Genomic DNA, 25,997 nt, shown 5'->3' with positions numbered 1-25,997 from the left:
CTTGAAAAAATTTACTTTAAAAATCCACGTTTATTGGTCTAATGGTCCTTGAAAAAATTTACTTTAAAAATCCACGTTTATTGGTCTAATGGTCCTTGAAAAAATTTACTTTAAAAATCCACGTATATTGGTCTAATGGTCCTTGAAAAAATTTACTTTAAAAATCCACGTTTATTGGTCTAATGGTCCTTGAAAAAATTTACTTTAAAAATCCACGTATATTGGTCTAATGGTCCTTGAAAAAATTTACTTTAAAAATCCACGTTTATTGGTCTAATGGTCCTTGAAAAAATTTACTTTAAAAATCCACGTATATTGGTCTAATGGTCCTTGAAAAAATTTACTCTAAAAATCCACGTTTATTGGTCTAATGGTCTTTGAAAAAATGTACTTTAAAAATCCACGTTTATTGGTCTAATGGTCCTTGAAAAAATGTACTTTAAAAATCCACGTTTATTGGTCTAATGGTCCTTGAAAAAATGTACTTTAAAAATCCACGTTTATTGGTCTAATGGTCCTTGAAAAAATGTACTTTAAAAATCCACGTTTATTGGTCTAATGGTCCTTGAAAAAATTTACTTTAAAAATCCACGTTTATTGGTCTAATGGTCCTTGAAAAAATTTACTTTAAAAATCCACGTTTATTGGTCTAATGGTCCTTGAAAAAATTTACTTTAAAAATCCACGTTTATTGGTCTAATGGTCCTTGAAAAAAATTACTTTAAAAATCCACGTATATTGGTCTAATGGTCCTTGAAAAAATGTACTCTAAAAATCCACGTTTATTGGTCTAATGGTCTTTGAAAAAATGTACTTTAAAAATCCACGTTTATTGGTCTAATGGTCCTTGAAAAAATGTACTTTAAAAATCCACGTATATTGGTCTAATGGTCCTTGAAAAAATGTACTCTAAAAATCCACGTTTATTGGTCTAATGGTCTTTGAAAAAATGTACTTTAAAAATCCACGTTTATTGGTCTAATGGTCCTTGAAAAAATGTACTTTAAAAATCCACGTTTATTGGTCTAATGGTCCTTGAAAAAATGTACTTTAAAAATCCACGTTTATTGGTCTAATGGTCCTTGAAAATTTTACTTTAAAAATCCACGTTTATTGGTCTAATGGTCGTTGAAAAAATTTACTTTAAAAATCCACGTTTATTGGTCTAATGGTCCTTGTAAAAATTTACTTTAAAAATCCACGTTTATTGGTCTAATGGTCCTTGAAAAAATTTACTTTAAAAATCCACGTTTATTGGTCTAATGGTCCTCGAAAAAATTTACTTTAAAAATTCAAGTTTATTGGTCTAATGGTCCTTGAAAAAATGTACTTAAAAAATCCACGTTTATTGGTCTAATGGTCCTTGAAAAAATTTACTTTAAAAATCCACGTTTATTGGTCTAATGGTCCTTGAAAAAATGTACTTTAAAAATCCACGTTTATTGGTCTAATGGTCCTTGAAAAAATGTACTTTAAAAATCCACGTTTATTGGTCTAATGGTCCTTGAAAAAATTTACTTTAAAAATCCACGTTTTTTGGTCTAATGGTCCTTGAAAAAAATTTACTTTAAAAATCCACGATTATTGGTCTAATGGTCCTTGAAAAAATTTACTTTAAAAATCCACGATTATTGGTCTAATGGTCCTTGAAAAAATTTACTTTAAAAATCCACGTTTATTGGTCTAATGGTCCTTGAAAAAATTTACTTTAAAAATCCACGTTTATTGGTCTAATGGTCCTTGAAAAAATTTACTTTAAAAATCCACGTTTATTGGTCTAATGGTCCTTGAAAAAATTTACTTTAAAAATCCACGTTTATTGGTCTAATGGTCCTTGAAAAAATTTACTTTAAAATTCCACGTTTATGGGTCTAATGGTCCTTGAAAAAATTTACTTTAAAAATCCACGTTTATTGGTCTAATGGTCCTTGAAAAAATTTACTTTAAAAATCCACGTTTATTGGTCTAATGGTCCTTGAAAAAATTTACTTTAAAAATCCACGTTTATTGGTCTAATGGTCCTTGAAAAAATTTACTTTAAAAATCCACGTTTATTGGTCTAATGGTCCTTGAAAAAATTTACTTTAAAAATCCACGTTTATTGGTCTAATGGTCCTTGAAAAAATTTACTTTAAAAATCCACGTTTATTGGTCTAATGGTCCTTGAAAAAATTTACTTTAAAAATCCACGTTTATTGGTCTAATGGTCCTTGAAAAAATTTACTTTAAAAATCCACGTTTATTGGTCTAATGGTCCTTGAAAAAATTTACTTTAAAAATCCACGTTTATTGGTCTAATGGTCCTTGAAAAAATTGACTTTAAAAATCCACGTTTATTGGTCTAATGGTCCTTGAAAAAATTTACTTTAAAAATTTACGTTTATTGGTCTAATGATCCTTGAAAAAATTTACTTTAAAAATCCAAGTTTATTGGTCTAATGGTCCTTGAAAAAATTTACTTTAAAAATCCACGTTTATTGGTCTAATGGTCCTTGAAAAAATTTACTTTAAAAATCCACGTTTATTGGTCTAATGGTCCCTGAAAAAAATTACTTTAAAAATTCACGTTTATTAGTCTAATGGTCGCTGAAAAAAATTACTTTAAAAATTCACGTTTATTGGTCTAATGGTCCTTGAAAAAATTTACTTTAAAAATCCACGTTTATTGGTCTAATGATCCTTGAAAAAATTTACTTTAAAAATCCACGTTTATTGGTCTGTTGGTTCTTGAACAAATTTACTTTAAAAATCCCCGTTTATTGGTCTGATGGTCCTTGAAAAAATTTACTTTAAAAATCCAGGTTTATTGGTCTAATGGTCCTTGAAAAAATTTACTTTAAAATTCATGTTTATAGGTCTGATGGTCCTTGAAAAAGTTTATTTTAAAAATCCACGTTTACTGGTCTGTTAGAAAAAATATTTTAAGAAAAATTACATTAAAAATCCACTTTTATTGGTCTGTTGATCCTTTGCAAATTTTTCTTAAAACCCCTTTTTATTGGGATAGTCTTTGAAAAACATTTTTACCTCACGATTTTGGGCCAAAGGTGCCACCTTTATTGGTTGTCTAGTCACGATAAAAACTTCTTAATAACCATAACTTAATTAAGTCACATATAACAACTTATTTCATACTTACCGATCCACACTTATGGCACACAAACTTAAAATAGATGCTGTACACAGTAGGACGTCCAATGATATCCAAATATCACACAATATCCAACCAAGTTTCCATGAACCTTAAATAAATAAAAGAAACGAGAAGAGAGAGGGAGAAGAAGAAGAAAAAAACATGTTATAGAATTTTATTACTAGCATAAAACATATTAACGGAAAATGAAAGAAATTATATGGAAACACATACATTCAAGAATATCACACACAACCAAAATATAATATTCAACAAAAAAAAAGTTATGACACGCCTGAATGAGGTTGTGAACATAAGAAATTTTGATAACAAATTATGTAACGTCACGGACTCTATGGAAATTCTTGACATTTCCTCATGAATTGCTAAAAAAATACAAAAAACAACAAAATAATGAGTTTTTTCCAGAGCAAAGAAGAAACACCTCCTCCCACTTGCCCCCAGATTCACAAGTACATAAATCATAATAATAATCATCATAATAATAACATTAATAACACACACTTCTTCATCGTTATTATTCAAAGGTAGGCATGTGTCTACATATATTTTGGGGCTATGAAGCAAAGTCTTTAAATAAATATTAAATATCTCTCGCAATAAAATACCACATAAAAAAGTTGTAACTGAAAGATACCCGGTAATACATAATTTCTGAAAGCAGCCATAGACTCATACAAAATTCAGCTTTGGTGACAATAAAATTGTATGTTGCATTCACTTTGTCAGTTTTGTTAACTATTTTGCAAAGAATTTTAGCTTAATATCAATTTTTAATTTAAAACATCATTTTTTTAAATTGTGTTTCCAGAAAGGCAGAGAAGATTTCATGTTCTGATTTTGCCACGAACCCTTAACCAAAAAAATCAGATTTTTTTATACTTTTCTATATAAAAATGGAAAAAAGTTGCTTTTTTGCTTTTATGCAAAAAAAATTATGTTGCTGTTCTTAAATTTTAAAACAACAAAACTGAGATTGTTCTGAATTACATTACACCATAAATAATATTCTATTTTCGTGGAAGGTTAAAATATGAATGCTAGGACAACGCCTACGAACTACGAAACAATTTATGAAGTTAATTGGAATAGATTCTCAATAAACAATAATACAATAAAATGTGCGAGGAAACAATGAAGATATGGTAAGGCAGTTTTTATAGGTAATTAAAAGGTAGTCTATGGAACCCTCAGAGAAATATCAGGAATATATGTATATAGCAAAGTGCCCGCTACTTCGTATGCGTTAAATATATAAAACAAATGAACAATATATAATATAAAATGGTGGAAACATTTTGTGTACTAATACGTACCACTTTAGTTCGATTTTTGTCACGCCTACACATCAAGAGCAATCCACATTTTTTGAGATATTTTAATTGAGGTTCTCAGCGCAAATACGGCCTAACCCAACAACCGCCATCCTCATTTCTAGCTCTATCTGTTCCCCCAATTATAGAACTATTTAGTACTTTACAAAATTCCCATTACACAATAACAAATTGTACCAAATCCTGTGCCATTTACAACTTTTTACGTATTTTATGGCACATATTTCTTAAATCGGACGTTATAAGCAAATGATAACAATAATCTTAATTTCAAATCTCACGAATCCAGATCTATCCGTTCATCCAATACAAAATTGTACCATACATGGTACCATTTCGTACCCCTAAGTGTACCTAATTCCACATTTTAGGATTCGAGCGCTATAATTTCACCTAAATCCTAATTGTACAAAATGTAGTACTTTTTGTAAGCATAAGTACGCATTTCTAAAACTAAGTACGCATTTCCAAAACTAACCCCAACAGTAATATTAACTCCAAAATTCAAGATTCCAGCTCTAACCGTTCGCTCAAATCCAAGATGTAGCATATCTCAATCCTACACTCCAACAGTAATATTAATTCCAAATTTCTTGATTCCAGTTCTACCCGTTCGCTCAAATCCAAATTGTACCAAATTTAGTACTTTTCGCACTCATAAGTACGAATTTCAAAAACTACTTCTATATCTCAATCCTACACTCCAACAATAATCTTAATTCCAAATTTCTTGATTCCAACTCCATCCGTTCGCTCAAATCCAAATTGTACCAAATTTAGTACAATTTAGTACTTTTCCTACACATAACTAAAAATTTCCAAAATTTTATCAATCCTACAATTCAACAGGTATTTTAAATTCAAAATTGGGGATGGCAGCTACATCAGATCACCAAAATCCAAATTGTACCAAATTTAGTACCATTTAGTACTTTTCGTACCCATAAGTACAAATTTTCAAAACTACCTCAGTGCTATGTTCAAACGATAACTCAAATCCAAATTTGGTTCCATTTAGTACTATTCGTATCCATAGTACGAATTTCTAAACCTACCTCTATCAACACTTCAACATCAATTTTAATTCCGAATTTCACGATTCCAAATGTATCCTATCACTGAAATCCAAATTGTACCAAATTTAGTACTATTTAGTTTTTTCCTACCCATAACTACAAATTTCCAAAACTTTATCAATCCTACACTCAAACAGTACTCCTTATTCCAAATCTCGGGTTTCCAGCTATATCCGTTCACCCAAATGCAAACTGTACCAAATTTGGTACCATTTAGTACTTTCGTACCCATGAGTACGAATTTCTACAACTACCTCAATCCTACACGCCAACAGTAATCTTAATTCCAAATTTCAGGATTACAGCTGCATCCGATCACAGTAATCCAAATTGTACCAAATTTGATACCATTTAGTACTTTTCGTATCCAAAGTACGTACTTCCAAACCTTCCTCTTTCAACACTCCATCAGTAATCGTAATTCCGAATTTCAGGATTCCAAATGTATCCGATCACATAAATTAAAATTTGGTACCATTTAGTACTTTTCGTACCCATAAAACTAAAAATTTCAAAAACTTCATCAATCCTACACACCAACAGTAATCCTTATTCCGAATCTCTGGATTCCAGTTCACCGTTCACCCAAATCCAAATTGTACCAGATTTGGTACCATTTAGTACTTTTCGTACACATAAGTACAAATTTTCAAAACTACCTCAGTGCTATGTTCAAACAATAAGCTTAATTCCGAATTTCAGAATTCCAGATACATCCGATAACTCAAATCCAAATTTGGTACCATTTAGTACTATTCGTATCCAAAGTACGAATTTCCAAACCTACCGTTATCAACACTCCAACAACAATTTTAATTCCCAATTGCACAATTCCAAATGTATCCCATCATTGAAATCTAAATTGTACCAAATTTAGTACTATTTAGTACTTTTCCTACCCATAACTAAAAATTTCCAAAACTTTATCTATCCACACTCCAATAGTACTCCTTATTCCAAATCTCGGAATTTCAGCTATATCCGTTCACCCAAATCCAAATTGTACCAAATTTGGTACTATTTAGTGCTATTCGTACCCAAGTGTACCAATATCCACAACTACCTCAATCCTACACGCGAACAGTAATCTGAATTCCAAATTTCAGAATTACAGCTGCATCAGATCACCGTATTCCAAATTGTACCAAATTTAGTACCATTTAGTACTTTTTGTTCCCATAGGTCCGAATTTCCAAACCTACTTCTATCCAACACTCCAAAAGTAATCTTACTTTCGAATTTCAGGATTCCAAATGTATCTGATCACCCAAATCCAAACTGTACAAAATTTGGTACCATTTAATATTTTTCGTTGCCATAAGTACGAATATCCAAAAGTATCCCAATCCCACACTCCAATAGTAATCTTAATTCCAAATTTCACTATTCCAGCTCTATCCGATCACTTAAATTCATATTGTACCAAATTTGGTACCATTTAGTACTTTTCGTACCCAAAAGTACGAATTTCCAAAATACTTCTATCCTACACCCCGACAGTAATCCTAATTCTAAATTTCAGGATTCCATCTGCATCCGTTCCCCCAAATCCAAATTGCACCTTATTTGGTACTATTTAGTACCTTTCGTACCCATATGTACGAACTTCGAAAACTATCTCCATATCTCTAACCTACACTCCAACAGTAATAGTAATTCACAAATTTCAGAATTCCAACTTTATCGGTTCGCCCTAATTCTAATTGTACCAAATTTAGTACCATTTAGTACTATTCGTACACATGAGTGCACATTTTCAAAACCACCTCCTTGTATCAACTCATCTTTCTAACCTTGATTTGCATTCCAAATTTCAAGATTTTAGCTCTATCCGTTCACGTAATACCAAATAGTACTAAATTTAGTAACTTTTAGTACTTTTCGTACACTTATAGTTCGAATTTCCAAAAACCATTTGGTACACCTTTCTAACTCACCATCAGTGAACCTCATTCCAAATTTCAGAATTCTAGCTCTTCGCGTTTGCCTAATACAAAGGGTACCATATTTAGTACCTTTTAGTACTTTTAGTACAGTTCTAGTTCGAATTTCCAAAAATCCAGCCTTATCTGACACCTTCGGACCAAGAGTGACCCTCACCCAAAATTTCAAGATTCTAGCTTTAGCCGTTTAGTCTGGGCGTTGATTATCAGTCAGTCAGTCAGTCAGTGAGTCAGTGAGTCAGTGAATCAGTGAGTCAGTGAGTCATCATTACTGAACTCTTTTATAAGTATAGATGGATAACTGAAATCGACCTAACCCCCTTAAAAGCAATCGCACAGTGGCATCGACAGATAAAGTTTACGCATCAAAAATCGCCAACTCGATATTCAAACAAGCCATAATAAATGTATCACCATACAAAGCATCTGAAAAATATTGCACAGTTTTGTGGTGAATGGATACCTGCGAAACCCATTTTTTGTTTTGCGGTGCCAACGCTTGCTCGAAAACGAATGGGCCGATCTTGGTGCGCGTTTTAGGAACCTAATAATGTTGTCTTTAAGCAAGACAGAATGTTCAAAAATCTATTTTAACAAAAAAAAGGTGACCTGTAAAAACCAAAATTTCGATTTTAACGAAAAAATTGGACCGATTTGTGCCCAAAAATCGGCAAAAAATTAAAAAAAAAAACATCTGTCTCGCTTTTAACGTATTTAATTAAGCTCACCAAAATATACGAAGATCAGTCTATCCGTTTTCGAGCTAACGTTGGCACCGACTTCAAAAAATGGCATTTCGAGAAAATCGCGTTTTAAGTTTTTATTTCGGTTTGCACGAATAAAAAATTTATTTTTGGTAAAATTACAAAGAGTCATCTATTCCTGGTCCATACATGAGCTCTTCCGCCGACGATGCAATGGAATGGAAATTTGGTGTTGCCTTCGCAACATTCTTCCTTCACGAGTGCACTCGGCCGCACGTCTCTCTGCCAGTGCAATTCGTGCATGGTCGATTTTTTTTTTGCATATTCGTGTGCGTTTTGTCCACAGCTCACTCCGATCGAGCTCAAATAAAATAACAATGATTTTGTACCTTCGTTAAAAAGACCAATCGCCCCCCTAGCACAGCCCTGTCTGTAAAACCACAGCTTCCACCTGTGCCTGGGTTCCATCGATCCACAAGTTTCTGTCCGGTATTAAGACTTCACACAAAGCCAATTCATTTGTTTCAGGTATACGGTCTGATACAATATGATCTCTTGACTCACGCGTAGTGACCCTTAAAATCTTTTGGTGGTATTCTTGATGGTCTCTTCCGATCCACTAGCCCATCGACTTAAGTCTTATAGCTGCAATGGCTGCTTCATACCTTACCTGAATTTCTATTGGGTGTACAAACAAATTTGTCTCTAAAGCTCTGGTGTAGTCCTCATTGCCCCACTAATACTTAAGCAGTACATTCTTTGGACTTTTTGTAATGTTATCACATTACATTTTTTGTCCGTAGCTGTCCACCATACTACATATGCGTAGGTTAGAATTGGTCTTATTACGCTTCTGTATAACCAGTGTATCGTTCTAGGATTGAAACCCCATTTAGAGCCTATAGCTCTCCTGCAAGTTGACCAACATCTTTATTAGCTCCTATTTTCGTTTTCTTAGGGAAACGACATAGTTCTGATTTTTCTGGGTTAACGCTTAGACCTCTTGGTCTAGCCCAGTTTTATACTATTGTTAGAGCCGTTTCGGGCCTCCTACAAAGCAGATTTGGATTCTTTCCCCTAACAAGTATTATAACATCGTCTGCATAGCAGACGGGTTCAAATCCTTCGTCGGTTAATGTCCTTAATAGGCTATTTATGGTAGTGGCCCACTGAAGACCAACCTTTTCTCTTTTTGTTACGTCATATAGCGTGCTTTATCCAGGACCTCAAGGCCTGGTCTACCTGAAACTCGTCTAAGGATCAGTGTATTGGAGCTGACGTTGTTGAGAGCACTTTCGATGTCAATGCATACAGCTAGTGTATACATCTTCATTTCGAAGGTTCTCGGTCGAGTACCTGTATTAGCGTAGAAAAGTTGATAATTTATATGGTTCAGTCCAGAGACCTTGTTCTTTACGGTCTAAGGTTCCTGGACTAACCCAATATGTATATTACCTTTATTTATTTTCTCCATCAGGGCTTGAGTTGCCGCTTCACTTCGCTGGAGGTTAATCTGGATGACCTCAATCATAAGTCATCCAATAAGCGGGCTTTTTGAGAGTCGCTGATGACTTCGAAACCCTTCTGTGTGTTGTTCGGTGGCTCATCCACCTGGCTAGTTTGGTGGGCATCTTCTTCCTCTCCAACCCTTGCCCTTCCGATTTAAAACGTGACGGCATTACAGATGTAATAATAATGTAATACGCCTTGCCCTTTGACTTTGATAAGCTGTCCAGTGAGAGGTCGTCAATACCTACCACAAGAAGAGTGCCATCCTCTTTCTCCTCCTTGTGGAAGACTTCCCACCTTTTCACTTCCAAGGTCTCATTCTGCCTACCAAAGACCTTGATCATACGCACAGTCTCGAACTTGCATCCAAACCCTTTGACGTATACCGCCGCTTTAGTCAGGTGAGGTATTTCATCCTTCCTCACTAGCTTTAATTTGCCACCTTTCCAAGAAGCTGTGACACTGCTGACCACTTCCTCGAGTGCGGCCGAGTTCGCGTGCGGGCCCAAGTGGTACACAAATAGGTCCTCGTTTATTGGTCCATTTCTCAGAATGTACTTTAATATTTTCTTGCTGACCATTTTTTCAATAGCCTATTCTACCGGGCCCTCTACTGGTATTACGGATGAGAGTTATCGTGTGCACCAGCCAACCAGACATACAGACGAACGGACGGACATTACTCAATCGCCTTCAAATTGTCTGAAAAAGATTTCATCCAAACATACTTGGGGTCTAAGCTCATTATTTCGATGAGGCACATTTAGCCCAAAGGCTTAGGGTGTAAAAAGCGTATTTTTTCTTGCCCGATGGTCAAGTTGTAATATGGAATATATCGGCCCACGTTATATTTTTTTATATTTTCAGGCTTTAGGTTCAGCTGGGACGAGCTAAACCTTTCACATTACCACCATTTACAGTGGTTGTTACTAATCAAAATCCAATCCAGACCAAGACTTACTTACTTAGCTGGCATAGACTAAACTAAGAAAAGATCTCCAATTTTCTCTGTTTAGGGCTTCGCTTTCTGGAATACCGCGCCTTGTTATCTCTTCATCCAATTGTTTGCGCCATCTATTCTTTGGCCTGCCAATTCTGCGTGCACCGCCATGTGGCTCGAATTTATACGCCTTTTTAGCGGGTTCATCGTCGCTCATTCTTATTATATGTCCTAGCCAACGCAATCGCTGCATCTCGATACGTTTAACTATATTGATGTCGTTGTATAGCAGATACAGCTCGTGGTTCATACGGCGTCGATATTCACCGTCAACGCAGATTGGTCCGTAGGTCTTTCGAAGAAATTTTCTCTCAAACACGCCAAGCACTGCCTTATCTGCTTGCGCAAGTACCCAGGCTTCGGAACTATACATCTGCACGGGTAGTATCAGTGTTTTGTAAAGCGTTATTTTTATTTGACGAGTTTTGGCTTTGTTTTTAAGTGCTTACTTAAGCCAAAGTAGCATCTGTTGGCCAATACAATTCTTCTTTTTATTTCACAACTGATGTCGTTTGTTCTGTTTATGGCGGTGCCGAGGTATACGAAGTCTTTTACTACCTCAAAATTATAGGAACCAACTTCAACAGTTGGCGCGATCTCAATGGACGCATTGCGCGTCGACACCATCAACTTTGTCTTCTCGTCGTTTACTGCCAGACCCACTTTAGCAGATTCTCCTTCGACCTTCATAAACGTATCGGTCACTTCTTTTACTGATCGTCCCATGATGTCTATATTATCAGCATAAGCAAGTAACATGTGGCTATTGGTGTAGATTGTGCCACTTCTTTTGACGTTTACCTCACACGAAAGGCTGTCTCCTTGCCTGAAACCTCTTTTGGTACAAAACTCTTCGGAGAGGTTCTTTCCTATTTTAAATGAAGATCTTGTGTCAGTTACAGTCATTTTACAAAGCCGAAGGAGCTTTGCGGGGATGCCAAATTCAGACATGGCTTGGAATACCTTTGAACGTAGCGGGCTGTCGAAGGCTGCTTAATAATCGACAAAAAGGTGGTAGGTGTCGATCTGCATCTCTTGGGCCTTCTCCAGGATTTGCCGCAGGGTACATATCTGGTCAATGGTGGTCTTGATAGGTCTAAAGCCGCATTGGTATGGTCCAATTATTTCGTTGACCATGGGCTTTAGTCGTTCGCGCAATATCCCTGACACAATCTTGTAGGCGATAGGGTGAAGACTTATGCTCCTATAGTTGGAGCATAAAGTCTTATATCCTTTCTTATGGACGGGACACAGGATGCTCAGGTTCCAATCGTCCAGATGGAGATAACTAACTGATGCATACACATTATCAGCATATTGCCTTCGGTTTTTAACAGCTCGGCTGGTAGGCCATCAGCTCCTCCAGACCAAGACCAAGATAACAGAAACTAAATTAAATACTTCTAACAATTCCTAGCCGGAGCGTAGTATAACAATCTAATGGTGTTTTGCAGTGGGGGTTAAGTACAACTTTCACGTTATTTATAAGCTTAGCCATCATATTATGTGTTCTCCACCCTCCTATCCTTTCAACTCGTCTTTAGTCCCTATGTAAATCCTCTTCCATCCGATTAATATTCAGCACAAAATTGTGAACAACAAAAATTTGATTTCTATTGTTAAACATTTTAAAGTTTTCTCAAAGTTTAATTTCTAAGTAACGAATCCTGTTCGAACCTAGGAAGAATTAGGGAGTGGTACGTGGGTACTTTGTGAAGATACTCGGACATAATTCTGTATTTAATTCACGATTCCAATGAAATTTGTAGTTTGCAAAGGAACTTTTGTGTTCTCCTCCTAATTTAAACACAAAAGATTCATGATGATGAAATCTTTTAATAGGACTTCACAGATTGGCACGAAAAAAGAAGAGCAAATGAAAACGGTATTTGATTACAAGTCAATAAAGTAAACTTTAATGAATTTTATTAGATAAACAACAGAGATCATTCTTCCCTACGACGGAAAATAACTTTGTTTAAGTTTTGGAATTTAATTTTAGCTTGTGTTTCTTCCCGTCCCAATTGCCAGCAGCTATTCCAGCAGCGAAAGGCGTTTTTCATGGAAAATAAGTTATGGCATAGCTAGTGGCACTACGTTGTTTTAGTCGTAGGCGTAGGACAAACATAATTCTTCAAGAATTTACACAAGTAAATGTTTAAAATATTCCTTTTGAGATAAACAGAAAAGGAGAAAGTAAGAAACCCACTAAAAAGGGACTTTGGAATGATAAAAATTTACGTCTGTTTCTTTTCGTTTTGTGACTTCTTCTTAAAAGACACAAAGTCTGCTTAGAAATTCTTTTGTAATAGAGATTGAAATCCTCAATCGGGGAATTTCACTTTGTTGAACCTCTCCATGTAAACAAAATCGTAAAAAATACTTTTAAAAAATGACTTCTCTTCCACATAATCCTCTAGGTAAATGTTACCCAAGGGGTTTCGAATTTTATGATGTTTAACAAGAAGAAGAAGAACGACAACAACAACAGGTCTATAGAAATTATTTGGGTTGCATTTTATTTTCTTAAATGGCCAAGGAAACAAGCCGAACACAAACACATTCACTCTTATCTTAAATACATACATCTTTATGGCTTATGCTATGTTATTGTCGGTTTTATTTTTTTAAAAGGAAAATTCTCAACAGGATTTGTGTTGGCTGCGAAAAAAAGGCCTGTTCTTTTTTCTATAAAATATTTAATCAGTTTCTTTCTTGTGTTATGAACAATTGATGATGTTGGGTATTGGTTGCTTTTCTTTTCTTTCGGACATTTTTTTAAATTACTTTTTAAATGTTATGTTAAATAAACAATCAAAAGTATAGAGAAGAAAATCTAAAATGAAGGAATGGTATAGGCAATTGGTTTAACACAATAGTAACATATTATGAAACTATGTCGGCAATAAGGAGGATTAGTGAAAGGGAATATATAGCCACTTCCACTCAATCGCCAACCATCATCACCTGCTACATCATGATATTAATAGAGTAGGCGTTAACCGTCTGTCATATGCATCACACATGAGAAATGTATGTTAAAAGTTAATCAAAACTCCAATTAATCAAATATATTGGCCGATTGATATAAAATTTTGCACAAAAAATTTCTTGGAGCAGGGAAAGACTCTCTCAAAAACATATAAAACAAGTAGAGAGAGACTACACCTGGGCACTATTTTCCAAGGAATTTCTTTTATATGATAGCGACATATTTTAGCAGTCCTGTCATACCAGAGATATAGAACATACATACATATATATGCCGTCATTACTGGAAACTTAAGGTATTATTTTCCGTATTTTATAATGACCAATCGGGGCATATTATTAAAAAAACAAGTTAAAAAGTATCTGTCAGCTGTGCCTCAGCCTCGGACACAAAGAAAATAAGTAAACTCAATACTTATAACCTCCGTATGGTTTTTAAATTTTGGGCAAATTTCCCAAGAAGAATGGAAGAGCTACAAAGACAAAAAAATTGAAACAATCCGAGGCGAGTCCTTAAACGGCACTCTTTCCAAAATTTATTTGGGAGGCAGGCGAAGGAGTGTTCCAATGTAGTCCATATTCGGATTTAATCCAAGTCTCTAAGAAATAATGGTTAGGTTAGGTTTAAGGATGCGCAGCCATCTAGTAGTATACGTGACTGCTTCACTCGGAGACCGTTGGTCCATAGTGTTCATCCTGTGTAGGTTATAGTTTCAGAATTAAAGATGTTGGATAGTGATGAATGGATGATGTTGATGAAGGATATTGATGCGGTATAGTAAGATGAGGATGATAGGGTAGAGATGATGGTGAAGTACAGGTAGGATGAAAATGTTAAGATGAGAAGTTTGATGCCGAGTTATAGATGATATTGCACTGGAAAATAGAAGAAGTCTGATTAGTATTTAATAGCTAAGGCCCCTTGCCAAGCCATGATAGATGTTTGGCAATGATGAGTAGAACAATGAGATCAATGTTAGACAAGAAGGTCAAAGTGTCTGTCTCATATCTACCCAGTGTTCGGTATCTCCATGTTTGCAACAAGGGGCATCTACAAAGCAGATGTTCGACAGTTTCTATCTCCACCGCATCTTCCAATAGTCTACAGTAGTCAATGCCACTCTCATCCCATTTTGAGGTTAGAGATCTCACTCTACAGTGACCTGTTATAAGTCCCAACGCGATTTTCATCCCTAACTTATCAAGTGAGAGAAGGGACGCCGTTCATCGACGAGAGACCACAGGCCAGATCGCCTTGGATACTTTACAACCAGGTTCCAATAGCCATCTTTGATGTGCCCTCTCATTGAAGATCTCCCGAAGTTTGCCGATGTAGTAGCACATCGGTGGCCGGACGGTTTCATCAACTGGTAAGTCGAGCTAGTTCATCTGCTACCTCTTTTCCCGTAATGTTGCTGTGACCCGAACCCAACATAGCTTTACGATATCGTGTATATCCTGCAGAGCTTTCCTGCAGTCAAGAATAGTTCTTGAATTTATGGTCCAAGACTTGAGAGCCTTGAGGGCCGCCTGACTATCGACATATGGTCACACCCAGCAAACCAAAATCGTGCAGAGGAAATATGTATCAGCCCATGCGTCCCTGCTTGGGAACATGACGGTTAAGGAGTCAAAATTGAAAGAGGTAGGGACATAATCGCTTACGCAAACATTGTCACCTAACTCAAGTCGACTATCAATTAGTTTTAGGACATTCGAGTGACCAAAGTGTGTGAACCACGCCAAAATCCTGACTTCCGGAGTCTAAAAGCTGTTCTCGCCGCCTGAAACTGGATTAGGTTATCTAAAGGTTGGAAATCCAGGATGACGTTTAAAGCAGATTAAGGAGTGCTTTTAATCTATCCGGTAATCAGCAATGACGCTGTTCTTTGTACACTTAATAGTTTGGAGAGTAACGTTTTGTTCCCTAAAGCTTACCACCATACCAACCCCCCCCCCATAGGTAAGTATAGGCAGGACCACGGTTACATACAGCCAGTGTATGATTTGTGGTCTCAATCGCCAGCTTTTCCCAATGGAGTTTTTACAGTAGTAGAGTGCCATGAGTCCTTTCTTCGTTCGCTCCTCTATATTCCTTTTCCATGTCAAGCGATGGTCCAGAATAGTGCCGAGGTATTTTGCTTCCGTAGAAAGTTCCAGAGCCACCTCATCCAGGACTGGATGCTCGAAATTGCGAATTTTGCGTTTCTTAGTGAATAGTACAAGTAATACGATGTACAAAAATTAAGAACAATTCCGACGAATATTTTGCGGTGTTACATGAAATTTTAGCAAAACAAACTTATAATACCCTTCCGCCCATGGCTACGTCAGTGCAAAACGATACAATTTAAATTAATCACGTAAAAAATTATTAGTCTGCTTTGCCGACAGAGATATACCCACGACCCTGTGTGAATTAAAAAATGTTGGCCATATGAACCGACAAAAATATAGATTTGGATTAAAGCTCACAAGTTGTGTGGGGGAGATACCTAGAAGAATTTACCGGCATAGTCCATTTTGGAAGTGGGTCTTTTTTGGGAGTCACTCCTTTCGATAGATATCGCGCTCACCTGTCATTTCAGTTTTTCACCATATAATTTAGAGCTTTTGGACCATTATATCAGGAAAGATGTACTTGCCCCAAAACATAATATCGCTGTAAACAGGGTTACTAGGAGTACCTTCGGTAATAATTTCCAAAGGATAATCGAACAGACCCTTAACGGCATAAAAATGTTTAACATTTGTGTGGGTGGTACCCCAAGGAGTGGACCAATAAGGCCCACTTTTGAACATAAACTAAGTTTGGACAAAAAATTTGGAGATCCAGTGTTGGGACCAAATCCGTTGGTCCGTTTACGATATATCGCGCGTACTGTTTTAACGAATATTTTCGAATTTTTGTGGGGGAGATACCGGAAGGGGTGGACCTATAAGCATCACCTTCGAATTTCATCTAATATTCAAAGAAATATTACGATATGCAAAGTGTGGACCAACGCAGTATTCGGTTGGAGAATTGTCGTGCCCACCAACCACTACACATACTGACCATAGGGGTTTTTTACAGCTTTCTCAAGAAGTATGGACTTGCCGCTCAAAAAACTTGTACCATCGTAAACGCGGCTTTGAGCATAACTTGTTCAAAGAAAAATCAAAACAATTCGAGAGGAGGTCCTAAACTGCACTTTTCCTAAATTTTTGTGTGGGAGGCACCCGATGGAGTTGACATATATAGTCCATGTTCTAACTGAATCTATGTGCAAAGTATGGATAAAATCGGTTACTGCCTGTAAGAGTTATCAAGCGCACTATTTTATCGAAGAGTTTTGAACTTTTGTGGGGGAGGTACCCGAAGAAGTGGTCCATCTTATAACTTATTTTAATTTTTCGCAAAATATTACAACTGTCAAATTTTGGACCGAATCGGTTTATCTTAAACTACACTTTCCGAATTTTTGTGTGGACCGATTGATCTAAGTCTGGTAGAAATTTCACGTACAAAGTATGGACCAAATTAATTACTCCTTTCAAGATTTCAACATTTTCGAACTTTTGTGGGGGAGGTACCGGGAGGAGTGGACCGATATAACCCATCTTCGAACTTAAACTAAGTTTGGACAAAATATTGCGAAAGCCAAATTTTGTACCAAATCGGTTCATCCGTTCGAGAGTTATCGTGCGCACCAGCCAGCCAGACAAACAGACAGGACGGACATTGCTAAATCGACTCCAAATTGTCTGAAACAAATTTCGTCCAAACATACTTGGGGTCTAAAACCATTATTTCTATGAGGCACATTTTGCCCGTATGAAAGTTTATATACACCCTCGTTAGCATAAATGCTGAGGGTATAAAAACTGGTTTAATGAATCCAGTCGTGTCCGACACTCGCAAAAAACGAAGATCGTGAGGGTCGCACAAAATCGGCCGTTGTGGCAGAAACAATTAAGCCGTTCGTGAAAGGATACTGCAGGATCGCCATGTTATATACAGTGAGATAGAGGCATCCATGGGCATTTTTTCCACCAACTAACATTTGATATTGCATGAACACCTGGCCGCAAAAATTGATTTTTCTCGCTAGATCCAGCAAAATTGGCCAATCGCTCAAAAAAAGCTCTTGTGGATTGGTGCAAAGAAATTGTGAATAAAAACAATCGCTGAGCTTCAAACGAAATTTATAAGCTCGTCACAGACGAATCTTGGATCTATGCTTAGGTGCTCGAAACAAGACAGGAATTGACTGTTTGGGTCTTCGAAACCGAGCCAAATCCAACAAGAGTTCATCATGGAAGAATACCTTCGAAGCAAATGGTCGCCTGTTTCTTCGGCAAAACTGACCGTGTGGCGACTATACGGCTTGGAAAATGTAGGAAGTTTAATTCTGAGTATTACACTACAATTTGTTTGCCTGAAGTCTCCTGCGGAATTCGAAAAGCGAACAAGAGAAGACGAATCGTTCTACATCATGACAATGCGAGCTCTCACACATAGATTCAAAGCAGCGGTTGTTTGACCGGACAAAACTTGGAATTGGTGGGTCATGCGTCGTACAGCCCTGACTGGGGATCCAATGACTTCATCTGATTCCAGGACTTCAAGATAAAAGGCGTGATCAACGATTTGCGTTGCCAGTAGATGATGTAAAAGATTTCAAAGACTATGTTTTGGAGGTGTCTCAATCAAGCCACTGTAAACAACCCAACACATGACCGTATATCAAACTGTCCTGAGTACGCTAAGGCTAAAAACTGTCAAACTTTCCAAAAAAAAATTCAAATGACTCCTCGCGACACTGCGTGTTGCCTAGGATTTTTAGTGTCCCTCGTACCATCGTAATAGCGGCTTTGAGCACAACATGTTGAAAGAAAAATCAAAACGATTCGAGAGGAGATCCCAAACTGCACTTTTCCGAAATTTTGTGTGGGAGGTATCCGAAGCAGTTGACATATATAGTCCATATTCTAACCGAATCTATGTGCAAAGTATGGACAAAATCGGTTACTGCCTTTAACAGTTATCATGCGCACCATTTTATCGAAAAGTTTTGAACATTTGTGGGGAAGGTACCCGAAGAAGTGGACCAATATGTTCCATCTTAGAACTTGTTTTAATTTTTCGCAAAATATTACGACTGTCAAATTTTGTACCGAAACGGTTTATCTATTTGAGAGTTATCGTGAGCTCCAAGCACTACACATGGTGCCATAGAGGGTTTATTCAACTTTTGGTCCATTTTCACTTCATGGACTTGCCACCGAAAAAACTTATACCGTCGTAATAGGGGTAGCGAATACAAGTTGTTACAACAAAAATCAAAACTATTTGAGAGGAGGTCTTAAACTGCACTTTCCGAAATTTTGTGTACGGGGTACCCGAAGCAGTGGACGGATTAAGTCCATATTGAAACCTCATCTATGTCTGGTAGAAATTTCACGATGTACAAAGTATGGACCAAATCAATTACTCCTTTCAAGAGTTATCGTGCGCACAAATTTTCCGAACTTTTGTGGCGGACGTAGAGGAAGGTGTGGACTGATATAACCCATCTTCGAACTTAAACTAAGTTTCGACAAAATATTACGAAAGCCAAATTTTGGACCGAATCGGTTGTACCATTCGGGAGTTATCGTGCGCTGCAGCCAGCCAGACAGACAGACGGACGAACATGGCTAAATCAATTCCAAATTGTCTGAAACTGATTAATTAAGTGTATGAGGTATTTCAAAAGGAATGCCCGTCAATGAAAGAAGAAAATATTGTCTGCAGTGTCTTTTGGAATACCTCTACTAGAAGCGGAAATATTCCCACATGAATAAAACGTTGAATTTTCTATACATAAGTTTTTGTCCATACGATCCGAACATCACCAAAGTCAATAGACTTCTTCCCCCATTATCCCCCAAAATTTCGTTTCGGAAGTTTCATATCACAAAATTTCAGTCATTTCGATGGGATATTGAGGCCACAACTTCCAAAGAACCGAAAATCGGAAGGTACCGTTCTATTGAGATCACATGAAGACGTGGACTCATACCAACAAATTTCAGGTGTAAAGGTTTATTACCCCAATGAAGACTAAATACCAAATTTCAGCCATTTCGGTGGGATATTGGGCTAACAGCTTGAAAATACCCAAAATCGGGAGTTATCGTTCTATGGGAGTTATATGAAGACGTGGATCTATACCAACAAGTTACAGGTGGAAATCTCAGTATCCCCCAACAAAGACTAAATACAAATTTTCAGCCATTTTAGTTTGATATTGAGGCCACAAACTTAAAAATACCGAAAATCGGGAGGTACCTTTCTATGAAGCTATATGATAACGTGCACCAATACCGACAAATCTCAGTTGGAAAGTTTTATAACCCCAACGAAGACATACTACCGAATTTCAGCCATTTCGGTGTTATAATGAGCTAAAATCTTCAAAATACCGAAAATCGGTAGGTAACGTTCTATGGCGGCTATATCAAAACGAGGATCGATATAGCCCAGTTTCTATACCAATCATACTAGAAGTAACATCAATTTCTATACACAATTATAATGCTCTATCTTAAATATTGCAACCTGTGTCTTGATTTCAACATACAGACGGACATGGCTATTTCGACTTGAAATTTTATATTAAGATGTGTTATAAATGGAATGACAAATTTAATTATACCCTCCGTATTATAGTGGAGTGTATAAAAATGGAAAAATGGGATGTATTACGAACTACTTCGATATCTTCGTTGTTTGACGCCAATCTATTTTGCATCGTTGTAAAGTTGGGATTTTCTATTTTCATTGTCAGGCTTTGCTTGTTTTTGCTTTTTGTATAGCCCTTAAAAAAGTGGAGATATTCGCTTTGGAATAAAACGTTGACTTTTTCTCCACATAGGGTTTTTTGCCCATTCTGGCCCATCATCAACAAAATCAATAGAATTTTTCCACTCTAGGACACCCATCAACTCTCAAAATTTGGTGACGATCCCACCAAAATTGCGAGCTGTACCGTGATTACAATGTTTAGATGGACAAACGGAGGGACGGACGAACACACATAGCCAGATTGGTTCAGCTCGTCGAGACATTCATTTTGGTATATATAAGTATAGGTCTACCACCATTATTTCATTATTACAAATTTATAATACCCTCCCCACATAGTGGTGTCAGGTATGAAAATTATAAGTCGGGTTTTATACACTCAGCCTTTGGGCTAATAGAAATAATGATTTTAGACCCATAGTATGTTTGAATGCAATCCGTTACAGACAGCATGGAGTCGCATTAGCAATGAACGTCAGTCTGTCTGATCAAGCGGATCAACCGATTCTGCTCAAAATTTGTTGTTGTAATATTTGTTCCAAATATTAATCAAGTTTGAAGATGGGCCATATCGGCCAACCCCTTGGATACCACCCCCCACAAAGTTAAACATTTTTCGCAGTAATGATGATCACGTAAAATCTCGAAAGGAAACATCGTGGAGCAGTGCTAAGCACGTCCGTCTTGCACTCAGAAGGTCTACGGATCAATCCCTGACCAGAACATCACAATTTTCGGCGGTGGCAAATCCCCTTATTTCAGCCATGACGAACACTCTATTATCGTTCTAGGAAAGTGGCTGATTCTAGGAAAGTGGCTGATTCGATGAGTTGTAACCACGAATCTACTGGAGTTAGTTGAGTAGGTTTGGTAAGGCAGTTGAAAATGTGATGTGTGCCGTGCGGGCCTATGCCGCATGCTGGGCAGATGTTTTGCACGGTATCATCGATCCTTGCCCTAAAGGAATTCAGACAGCTGCACCATCCCGAACGTAGTTGAGCCAAACCTACTCCGGTTTGTCGTGGCACCTGACGCTATTAAAACCCGATTGATAGACTTCTTGATCTAGGGGTTCTCTCTTGTAACGTTGAACCTTTCTTTCTATATCATTAAGATCCCTCCTAACATGCCAGGGTGGTGGGGTGCTATCCACCATATGGTGATTAGGATGGCTCTCACGGTAACACCCGAGCAAGTACTGCAACGAAAGCATGCAATTGTGTTGCTGTATTAAAAAATCTTTGTCTCCTCATGTAAATGATCCACTGAAGGCATGGGGAGGCAGCCTATTACAGTTCTCAGGACGGCATTCTGACAGGTTTTAATAGTTTTCCATAGCTTACGGTAGACCAACCTATCACGATATATGCGGTCAACAAGGTTTCTTTATCTGCATCCCAAGTGCTGCCGGCTAGGGACTTGAGGATCTTGTTCCTACATCTCAGCTGGTCACATATAGCTCGTGCATGCTTTCGAATGTGACCCCTAGAATTTTGGGGTAGTTTGTGGTCAGAATCAGTCGTACAATCATCCGCATACGTTACGATCTCAATGTCGCCTGGAGTGGGCAGAATAAACGAGAGATAGAGGTTAAACAGTTCCAGAGATATCACCCCACTCCAATTTTCATGCTAAGCGCCACCATCACTGTTCTAGCACACGGCTATCCTCAAGGTGTATGTGGAGATGATGTGCAATGCGGCTTACGAAGCCCATGCTGATGATGGGCAACTAGATAGCTATGTCTGACGATGGGGAGGACTAAAGCTTCAAGGGTCTGCCTGGACATTTTCCAGACTTCGGGAAAGATCTGGGTGGCTAGCGACAGTTTGAAAACTTTAGTAAGATACGTTAGCAAGATCATCTATTGTAAAAATATAAATAAAAATGTGGTGGTTCATCCTTGGCAGGAAGAGATCTAATGCGACGTAGTACTCTTCTCTTCGCCCTGTCACTCCCGGGGTGCTCGACAAACTGTGGATTGAAATAACTTGCGCACTTCTTCGAATCAGCAACGTTATGTCGCTAAACGTGACTGATGTCAAATCTTCCTTTTTTCCAGGGTTGGAGAATGACTAAACCGTTGCCCACAATTCACTTATTGCGGCTCTTATATTGAAATTCTTCAGATGACTTAACCACTTGTTCCGCTTATGCTCATCGAACAACCTGTTAACTTCCAGTATCAGCTCCCTGATTCTGGTGTTGTCACGTCGAAACTCATCACGATTATTTGCTATCTCGGCGCCTCAGCTGGGAAATTTGGTTTCACATTGGGTATTCGACCAGAAGGTATATGGGGAACGACTGCAGCACTGATGATGTCTCGGAACGTTCAGGTAGCAGAAACCGAATTTTAGAAGGTTTGGCAGATCTCTGAAGCGAAAAATCTCTAAAAGTAGATCAATTAAATTTCCCATGATTAATGAAACTGTGGCGTTCAGAAGTGATGAAATCGGGCAGCCAAGAGAAACAACGGGTTACCAGGTGACACGATGGTTATGTCTGTCGAACTGTGACACTTTCACATTGGGTATTCCACCAGCAGGTATATGGCGAGCGACTGCAGCAGTAATAATGTATCGGAACGTCTTTTCTGCTACCCAAATTATAGAAGGGTTAGGCAGATCCCTAAAGCGATACTTAGTGAACTCTCTGAAAATAGGTTAATTAAATCTCCCATGATTGGTGAAACTGCTGCGTTCAGAGGGAGATGTTCTTATCCAAGAGAAGCGGTGGGTTGCCAGGTGAGACGATGGTAATGTCTGGCGAACTGTGACAACCTTCGCTAGTTCTGGTAGGTGCGTCCTCATTGACCGTGTAAAACGTAGAGCTATGAATCTGCTCAGCCTGCGCACCCTGGTCGTTTCCGAGGAAGTCCCCAAAAATCACACCGTAACAATCTTCATAAAGCAGGCTACTGTTGGGCCTATAACCTGAAGTAAAGCTATTTATCGGCGTGATATATACATTATGCAATTCTACCTCGGCGGTTCCACACATGATTGTTTCCCCCATACATTCCATGTACCGGTCATTAGAGCCAGGCTCAAACGAGATGGGTCTGTATTGAACAGACTGGTGCAATAGGAAAGCTAATCCCAACCTCCACTTTTGGTACGATACTTCCTCAGTACGTTGTAACCACCATCATAACGCAGTAAGCTGCAGTTGTTGTTGAACTTGGTTTGCTTCTTTCACCGCCTCAACTATGATATTCTTCCGATTCGTAAAGCCTACTGACGGACTTCTGTCTACAGATGGGGTTTCTAATAACAGAAGACCCCTTTATAGGAGCTTCTATCCCTAGTAGGCTACTCTTCTTCATAAAATTTTTATCTTAATAAGACTCCTTCAGGGAGGATTTTAACTTCGGAGTAATCCTCTAGAGGGTCTTCTGTTAGCATAATACGTCATAAGGGGGTATTCTATTCACAGAAGGCGCTTTAGTGGAGCTTATTCCCCTAGAAGACGCCTCTCCACAGAAGGATTTTAGAGAAAATTCCATCCACAGAAGATTCCTACAGGAAAGCATCTTTCTTCAAAAGTCGGGGGCTTCTATTCACATGAATATTTTAGAGAGGCTTCTAGTCATAAAAAGATATATAAAGATGGCTTAAGAGACTTCTATTTATGGCTTATATCCATATTTATTTATTTATTCATTCCTTCATTGAGGCTATTGTGTCTATGCTGCAGAATACATTTTCAGGGAAGTGAGATCATTAAAATTTTCTACTTACCTATCAAATGAACAGCTACTGCTGGTGGCATCACAAATATACCCACTAGGAAATCGGCCACCGCCAGACTCATAACAAAACAATTTGTTACCGTTTTAAGGCGTCTTGTGGTAATAACGGCCATTATAACCAACGTATTACCAATAATGGTGATCACAATTAAGACACAAAAAACGGCAATGAGGCAGACACCTTGCCAGGATAAAATGAGATCATTAAAGTGCGACCAATCATCATCTAGATTGGCCGCAGATGTGACATTAACACCTTCGGCGGCGTTCAGTGTCGATAGAGCAGGTGCAATTGAGGTGGCTAAAGATGAGGACAGCGAGGATGAGGCATTCAACCAGGAATCATTTAATAGCATATACGAGGTGGCTGGTGAAATGCTGGACAGTGATGTACCATAAATTAAGGTATTATTAATGATATTCTCATCCAATGGTAATGGCAGAGAATTTTCATAAACCAATTTAAGCCTTTCCTCTGCAAGGCTGGGAGATGATGATGCTGGCATATTCTCTGTAGTTGTAGTTGAGCTTGTTGTCGCTGCTGCTGCGGCAGCAGTGGCTAGTGTTGCTGCTCCTGCTACCGCTGTTGTTATGGCACGTAAAATGTGGGATGGCATTGATGAGGTTGGGCAAGGAGGAGTGTTTCTCTTAAAATTATGCCAATTTGTATTGCTTGAATGGCTTTTGGAAAAATTATCACTAGATTTTCTTCGTTTACTTTTGGCTTGGCCATCATCATCTGCACATTTGGTCATCATTCGAGTATGAAGTAGGTAATTTAAATTTTCATCTACATGGCTAAGGTAATTATCAGCAACGCCTTCGTTATTATTATTCGTATCCCCATTACCATCATCATCGTCACCATTATTATGCATAATGTGATGAATTGCACTACCGAATATTACATTTTGCATTGCCTTATCCTCTGTTTTTGGACTTTTTTCCTCTTGGTTTTTCTTGTGTTTTTCTTCAGTTTCTTATAGAGTCACCGTCACAGGTTGTGGTTATCGCCTTGCACACTCCTTTGTGTGTGGGTGTGTGCGAGTTTTTCGTAATAACTTTTTATGAATGTCTACTTCTCCTACGATATTTGTATGTGTGTGCTCCACTATCGCTAACTTTCATTGGCCTCGTTTAATACTCTTATAATGTTGAACGGTTTATGAGTTGGATGCGTTTTTTGTTCTTTCTTTGCTTTTCTTATTTCCTTCTTTGGAACTTGGTGTTGACTTCACGTCGTTTACGCCTTTGTGTTGCTTTCTGCAATTGTTCGTCTGAAAGTAAATGAAGAAAAAAACATAGAGAAAATATGTTAATGGTATTAAGAAAATAAAGGAGGAGAAGAAGAAAAAAGTAAATTTACTGTAACAACTTCAAGAAACTATAAGTGTATTATAAATAAAGCAGCTCCATTATTACGCAATTGAATGGAGAATGAAGTCACGTCGACAATAAACACCAGCATTACACATGTTGGCCATAAATGTCCAAAAGATGATATTTATATCTTATGAAGTACTGTGATTGGAAACAGGGAAGACGAAAAAGGCTAATATGAGAAGAGATATACATACGTAGTTCTCTAAGAGCCTTACTACTCTATAGCCAAGACCTAGTGCAATTTTATATAGAGCTTCATTTATTGGTATTGATATAATGAAGCTCTGTGAGGTCTTCTATCAAAACAATTCTCAAGA

General features: G+C 37.6%; 1 protein-coding gene across 1 annotated transcript in view; it reads right to left on the bottom strand.

Annotated features, from left to right (window-relative positions):
• TyrR (Tyramine receptor) overlaps positions 1-25,997 on the bottom strand; it is a 273,095-nt gene that overhangs the window by 11,831 nt on the left and 235,267 nt on the right. The window contains exons 4-5 of the mRNA XM_073975404.1: positions 24,287-25,574; positions 3,140-3,242 (exon numbers count right to left, since the gene is read on the bottom strand). Coding sequence (XP_073831505.1) covers positions 3,140-3,242; positions 24,287-25,214 — 1,031 coding nt within the window. The 5' untranslated portion in view covers positions 25,215-25,574. The remainder of the gene's footprint in view (positions 1-3,139; positions 3,243-24,286; positions 25,575-25,997) is intronic.

Source organism: Musca autumnalis, unplaced genomic scaffold, assembly GCF_047663935.1.
Source record: "Musca autumnalis isolate F117 unplaced genomic scaffold, ASM4766393v1 scaffold_1, whole genome shotgun sequence".
NCBI classification, from domain to species: Eukaryota; Metazoa; Arthropoda; class Insecta; order Diptera; family Muscidae; genus Musca; species Musca autumnalis.
Note: the sequence above shows the minus strand (reverse complement) of the source record. Positions and strands in the feature narration are given on the sequence as shown.